Source organism: Heterobasidion irregulare (genome assembly GCF_000320585.1).
Source record: "Heterobasidion irregulare TC 32-1 unplaced genomic scaffold scaffold_07, whole genome shotgun sequence".
Taxonomy (NCBI): Eukaryota; Fungi; Basidiomycota; class Agaricomycetes; order Russulales; family Bondarzewiaceae; genus Heterobasidion; species Heterobasidion irregulare.
In genome coordinates, this window is record NW_009258203.1 from 559,281 (window position 1) to 565,928 (window position 6,648).

At 48.4% G+C, this 6,648-nt stretch overlaps 2 protein-coding genes across 2 annotated transcripts; one reads left to right on the top strand and one right to left on the bottom strand.

Annotated features, from left to right (window-relative positions):
• Positions 1-351: 351 nt before the first annotated feature.
• On the top strand, positions 352-3,604 carry HETIRDRAFT_445465 (uncharacterized protein; the record flags this gene model as incomplete). The annotated part of the gene is made up of 14 exons (XM_009549879.1): positions 352-519; positions 566-705; positions 760-1,297; positions 1,363-1,512; positions 1,571-1,608; positions 1,666-1,739; positions 1,806-1,891; positions 1,943-1,957; positions 2,013-2,241; positions 2,310-2,353; positions 2,414-2,811; positions 2,873-3,027; positions 3,087-3,390; positions 3,460-3,604. 14 exons carry the CDS (start codon positions 352-354, stop codon positions 3,512-3,514), a joined length of 2,394 nt encoding a protein of 797 aa, XP_009548174.1. The 3' UTR covers positions 3,515-3,604.
• Positions 3,605-3,745: 141 nt separating this feature from the next.
• On the bottom strand, positions 3,746-4,978 carry HETIRDRAFT_445466 (uncharacterized protein; the record flags this gene model as incomplete). Its single annotated transcript, XM_009549880.1, has 5 exons — positions 3,746-4,240; positions 4,302-4,388; positions 4,440-4,539; positions 4,643-4,796; positions 4,852-4,978. 5 exons carry the CDS (start codon positions 4,976-4,978, stop codon positions 3,938-3,940), a joined length of 771 nt encoding a protein of 256 aa, XP_009548175.1. The 3' UTR covers positions 3,746-3,937.
• Between the last annotated feature and the right edge of the window lie 1,670 nt (positions 4,979-6,648).

Genomic DNA, 6,648 nt, shown 5'->3' on the forward strand with positions numbered 1-6,648 from the left:
CTTTGGCGGCCGTTCCGCATGTTTGGATTGTAGACCTTTCTCACCACCGATGACGAGCAAGGGCTACTTTCTGAATTCTTTTTGCTCCAGTTATTCTCTGCTTCCTAGCTGCGCGGGGCTTGATCGGTTTGAGATATGATATCGTAGTCTTTGAAGCAGCATTCACACAGCCTCTGCGAACCACCCACTTGTGTTACTTGGTCTGATTGGCGCTTTGCGATCAGTTCTCACATGGCGATCAATATCTTGTCCAACGCCGATTGATCTCCTCTCCACAAACTTTGACCAACTGATCTCGACTCTCCAGCAATCCTGGCACGCGCTGAAATTGGAGAGGTCGTCTAGCAGAAGATGTCTCTCAAGGTCATCAAGACTCGGTTGAAGGGCAACAACGCCCTTCAATTCGCTACGCTGATTACACAGCTCGCCGCGGACGTGTCAAGTTTGGTCCCGTTCCCACCAGCAACTGCAGCTGCGTCGGCTGTTTTGGCCATCCTTGGGACAGTGCAGGCGAGTGAGGTCCATGGTCGTCTGGGTTTCTTCACTCACATCTGTATCTTCAAAGGCTGTCAAGTCGAATCGAGATGATTGTTTTCGTCTTGCACGCCGCGCAGCTCGCTTGCTTATTGACCTCGGTCGTCGAATGGAAGGTAAGTGGGAGAACGCACCCCCGGCACTGCTTGAAAACGTTCGGGAGTTTGAGAGGTAGGAGCTTATAAGTGTTCTTGCATCTCTTTGCTATGTGCTCAATGACCGAAGAACCTTGATTTCCATACGCGATTTCATGCTTGGAGCTGCGCAAGTTAAATGGATCGATCGTTTCCTGCAAAAGTCCGACATTGAGGCCGCCATTTTGGATCATAACAGCCGGTTAGAGGAGGCGTCCCATTCATTTCAGGTTTTTTTCTTGATGCTGTCATTATCTTCTCGACGCTTATCGCGAAGTATCATGAAACAGATGGCTTCGCTTATAGAGATCCAGCACGACGTCTGGCACATGCGCAGCGGCTTCTCTATCGCACAAAATGCGGGTGCATCAAACATCGTAACGTTCCCTAGTGTTCCACCATACGTGTCGGAGGATGCGGCCACATATTTCCCGCCTCCAACATGGACGCCCTTGGATTCATCGAAGGAGGTTGCAGTAGCCCAACACACAAAAGCAACTACGGAGGTTGTAGCCATTGCCGACAGCAGCTCCACCGAAAATTCAAATGCTGCACGGACTGCCCAGACGCTTGCTACCGAAGTGGAAGCTTTTCTCGGGGAAAGCACAGAAGCATGCGACGAGTTTGGGGTAAAATATGCCTCGCGCGTTCTTTTGCACGTCCGGGTTATGGCTGATTCGTTTGTCATGCTCAGTTTCGGAGGTACCATCAGTCTGAGGTCATTCTTCGCAAGTCGAACCGAAGGGGGCAGGGATGGTTCGCTGGGATAGCTGAGGTGGATGTGAATGGCCAAAAGATGATGGCAAAGCGTTATGACGAGCCTACCAAGACTGCAGCTGTCAGGGTAAGTATCACACTAAGCAGCTTTGATATGGTCGGTTGCTCAAGTCAGCACTTTGTAGCGGTGGATGAACGATATCAAGATGTTGCGCACCATCTAGTGAGTTCTTGCCATTCTTGCCATGCACGAGACAGCTAACATGTGGGCTGCCATGAGTCACGAAAATCTACCTCAGATTTTGGGTTACTCAGATGGAAAGACACCGACGCCGTTCATCCTGATGGCCCAAGGTAAGGTTTCTCTACATCTTTTCGTTCCTCCTCCAACCCGCATGTTGAATGCTTATCAATGTCTAGTGCAAATAAATGATGTTCATGCATACGTCCAATCGGCTTTGAAGACGCAGACACTTGCGTCCTCAGCAAGCACGATGTTACGGATGGTAAATCTCATTTCTGATTCGTAACTACATCGCTCATCTCCTCATCTGTAGTATCGTGATATTACTGTGCGTGAATTAAGACTCAAATTGTTGAAACGACAATGGACCTGTCACCCGGCAGTCGGCGGCTTTGCACCTGAAACAACAGCTTTCCCTGAATAATGGTGAACTGCAAGATTTCGTTGAGGTTCGAGGCAGCCTAGTTCCTGGCATTCATGATCTTACCTCGCAGCAGAACGCCAGCTTTTCGATCAGCGAGGATAAGAACATTGTCCTCGGTCTACCTCCTCCTAAAGAAGGAACGTGGCTCTCGTTCCGCAGCTATAGTCTGACAGAGACTCTAGTCGACTGTACGCTCAAAGTAATTAAGCCGATTTCTTGCTCTTCCCAATCTCTGACAATGTATAGCATTTGACAGATCCAGAAAGTCATCCTACATCTTCAAACAATCTCACTGTCCAGGTATAGGTCATCTACATTCACTGTTGGTATGCACTACGCTCATCACTGAAATTGCTGCAGAAAATTCAGCAGCTTAGAGCCTTACTCGAGGCGCTTCTCCCTAAAGCGAACCATGACCCAAACCTTCATCCAAGTCTCGAGGAGCTGCTTGAAGATGTGGGACACAGACTCAACTCTATTACGCTCTCTGCCCTTCGCCACAATTGCCTTTCTCGAAACGTGCACAGCCAGCAATGGACGCACCGGGCGCCATTGGGAAAAAACAACGTGGGCGACTATGGCTATATCCCTGCGGGAGGCACATTTGAAGAGTTTCAACGTCTTGGGAACGTAGTCGACCTGGAACCAGGCACCTTTTCCTTCATTTCGGAAGTCACTGGCAAGCAGACGCAATTTCTGAACGGATTTATAGATCGACAGGACGTTGAGCCCTTCGTGCTTCATGACGGATTGGAGGGGTGCGTCGCTTCCTCTGGATACTTATTTCTTATTATGTTCTCAAAAGATCGATCACTTCAGGTGGCCTACGGCTGTCAGCCCCAGGGCTGAGGTCACAGTGTTTGTAATCCGACGGGTTTATATGGACTCCGTGAACAGTGCTTGGAAATTCTTACTGAAAAGTGCACAGCAAATCGCCGAAAGCCACGGTGTGGATCCACATCAGCTGATATTGAGTTCGTCCAGTCCCCCGATACATCCACATCTCTTAAAAATATTGATGTGCGTCCTGCAGTAACTCAGACGATCACTATAAATGATCACAGAGTGAAGGACTGTAGTCCTCCTCCGCTCCCTATGCCGGGTCAACGCCAAGGCCCTGCATTTCTGACCAATCCGCCCTTCAACCACTCACCAAGTCATGGCCACTCGTTTGGGCAGTTTGGTAACAACCAGGTGTCGGCACCGCCCAGGATCGTGTACCTTTTCACTTCAGCCAGTCCCGATCATAAGGTCTTTTGGACGGATAATCCGATGGGGAAACCGCGCCCCCGTGAGTATCGCTCAACGAGCTGGACATACAGCGGCTCATCCGGATGGTACGCTGCTCACATTCGTCATTGATCATTGGTGCACGGAGAGTCTGACGTTTACTACTTTGATTGAAGGCCGACTTCAGACATCAGCTACATTCAGTTGCATGAAGAGGATTTCGCTGGCTAGGACGCGGACTCTGTAGTGATGCATGGTTGCTTAAACGTACTCTACCGATTGATCAATTCAGTATCAACCCCAACATTCGTTCTTTTCATTACTGAAGAGGCTGCGGCGGTGCCCGACGCAGCGCTTGACACGGAGAAAGGAAACGAGGGAATATCCATCTTGGATTCCGATCACGATTGTACCACTCCTATGTTGAGAGGCAATGCACAAGGATCAGCCACACGGTGGCTTGGGTTCTCGAGATTCACAATTCTATTCTAGATTGTATGAAAGGAGGTCTTCTAACACGCCCAGAAAGCGCCCTGTCATTAGCCATAGCCTGCGGTCAACTCGCTTCCCTCATCTCGACTCAGCACGACATTGAATCAACGACTAGTATGCTCACGCTGTACACGTGGTATCTATGAGCTCTCACAATCATGATCACACCGACAATGCCATATCTTCCTCAACGCTTACAACCATTTCCTTGGACTTGCCTCCCCTCGTCCCCTCCTGTACCCCCATACTGGCGGATGATCTTAATTCGAGAGATACCGAGCCATGCACATGCACATCCCCGACACCATTAGTGTCAAGGTGCGATGCCACCGTGGAAGCGATTCGGTTTGCTGGGGCGGCAGCGAAGGCTGACGTGCTCGAGATACCATGACCTGAATGACCACTCATATCCGACACAGTCTTCTGGCGTGCAACAAAGATGATGATGAGTGTTGGATAAATACCCTATCAACAGCCAGAATGATGGTCAGTGCAGAGCCCGGAGGGCAAAAATACATTCACCTACTGCGAGCTGCATCATTGTGGGTGTGGACATATGGGTCGCTGGCTGGCCATTAGCGACACCGAGACGCTCACTCGCGATTAACGCGATCTGAGAGTACACATCAATATGAAAATGCGCGCATAAAGCTGATGGACGCACCCATATTACACAGTAAAATGTGCCCGACTCAATGAACACAATCATGATCTTCTCAACAGCAGTTCGACGGTGACTGACGGTATTTTGACGGATGGACTGCCTGTACAGCCTATTTTGTGAACACCGCCAATGACGTCGGAGAAGGGACGATCAGATCGGAATAGAATAAATTCATCATACAAAGATTAGGGAATTTGGCTCACCATGCTTTGTATGTAATGGACGAGGTGGCCACCATGTTTGTCACGAGAGCAAGTGGCCAGCTCACTTGTTGTAGGTAACCTGTGATGTCTAATAGATAATCAGACTGCAAAACCACATTCGTGAGCAGCAGCCCTGTGTTTACAAGGTTTATAGCTGCCACGAAAGATATCAGCTTTTAATGCGTATCACAAAGGACGAAGAGACACACCAATAGCACAACTCAGAAGTACCAGATGGACAGTGATCAATTTCTTGTGATCTTGCCATAGAACACAGGCCCTCCAAACGACAATAGCGTCGCTAATGCAAAACTGCACGCTTTGATGAGATGCCATTGCTAAATTTCAAGTCTGATGGGGTGCACGAACGATAACATTCGAGAAACTGGTTCCAATCCCAGATAATATATTTTGCGATAGATTGATAGCAGGAAACTTGTCCTCCAGTGATACATCTAGTTGTCGAAAGAAAAGATTATGAAGGGTGATGATTGTGCCAGCGATATCTATTGCCGAGGAGGCTGTCGAAGCGGCAAACAGAGTTAAGGTCGCAACCAGCATCATTATGTTTGCTCTAGACTCGTCCTTCTTGTACTTCTCACTGAATCGGTCGTGTCATTTAGCACAACAGACTCATGACAGGAAAACTTACAGGAGAAGATAAGTTGATATGCATATCAGAACGGCATGTATTCCTATACAAGGTGATATGAAGTTTCGACGCTTGGAATATACACAACAGGAGAGTCCATACCAAAGAACAGAGTCTGACAGAGCAATGACGCAGTGTCTAGCAGAAGAACCTCACCTACATGGCGAAGGACTTCCAACGGAATGTTCACAGACATTTCCCTGTCAGAAAAGAGGTGGTTGGTTGGATTGGCGTCCGAGTGAGACTTGGGATGATTCGTTTGATTTTTTGTTTAATGAAACTGGGAGAAAAAAGAATGCTCTGAGACACCAGCTCTAGAAAGAGGAAGAAGACGGAGTCAGGACTGTGAGAGCAACATGCCCATGTTTAAAAGGAAAAGCTCCGCTCAAGACAGCACCGCGCTTGTTCTAGATATAGCAGTGTATCAGTTGATTAGGACCTCAACAGATCTAACACACTGCCAGGTGCTCGCGTTGACCGGTGGTATCGGGAGATGGTATCAAAGTCCGGTGTGTCCCACGGAGGTGATCTGGCGTTGTGTGAGTGAATTGAATTAGTGTATGTGTAACACATAGGGAGACATACAGGCATTCGATTTGAATTTGATACTTTACGAAGTGTAACTTGTATATTACACATGCTTGGATTGGAACCGATTATACATACTCGGAACAATTGCTATTGTGCTCCAGATCTTGAGCACAGCGCTCGATTGATTGAATTCGGCATAACGGATTGATTCGATACTTAGCAGAAAGCGTCCATACCTCTGTTATTATGCAGAAAATTTGACAGCATTTGACACCATGATATTGGAGATAGAGGGAGCCATGTAAAATCTCAGCCTTGGCACCATCAGTATTACCGATATCCGGACTTTGACGCTCATGAGCGCTCGAATTTCAGGGAAGTTGAGATGACGCTGCGGGGGTCAGTGTGCATGCGAGGGTTCCTGAGCGGCCTTTGCCGGCTACTAATGAACAACCAGGTCGATATACGCGCGAATATGTCATGAGGTTGACTTAGATGTCTGATCAGCGTTCAAGGGAGAGGCGAAGAAAACAAAGAAAGGGACTCGAGCGCACCCTTATGATGGAGTATAGTGACATGCTCAGGCGAGCCACTAAACTACGTGTTCATCTCGCGCGCTATGAAGCATAAGGGCATGAGAGCGAGCATCACGAGGCGTACTGGAATAAAGAATGGAAAAAAAATTCAATGAATAATCGGGCTGTAATCTCTCGGTTCGCGTTCGCGGGCTGAAGGGGTAGGCGACAAGAGCGGTTGGGACTAGGAATCAGAGAGATGCGGATATCCGGAGACCACGTCGGAGGTTGAAGGAGGATCGCATACG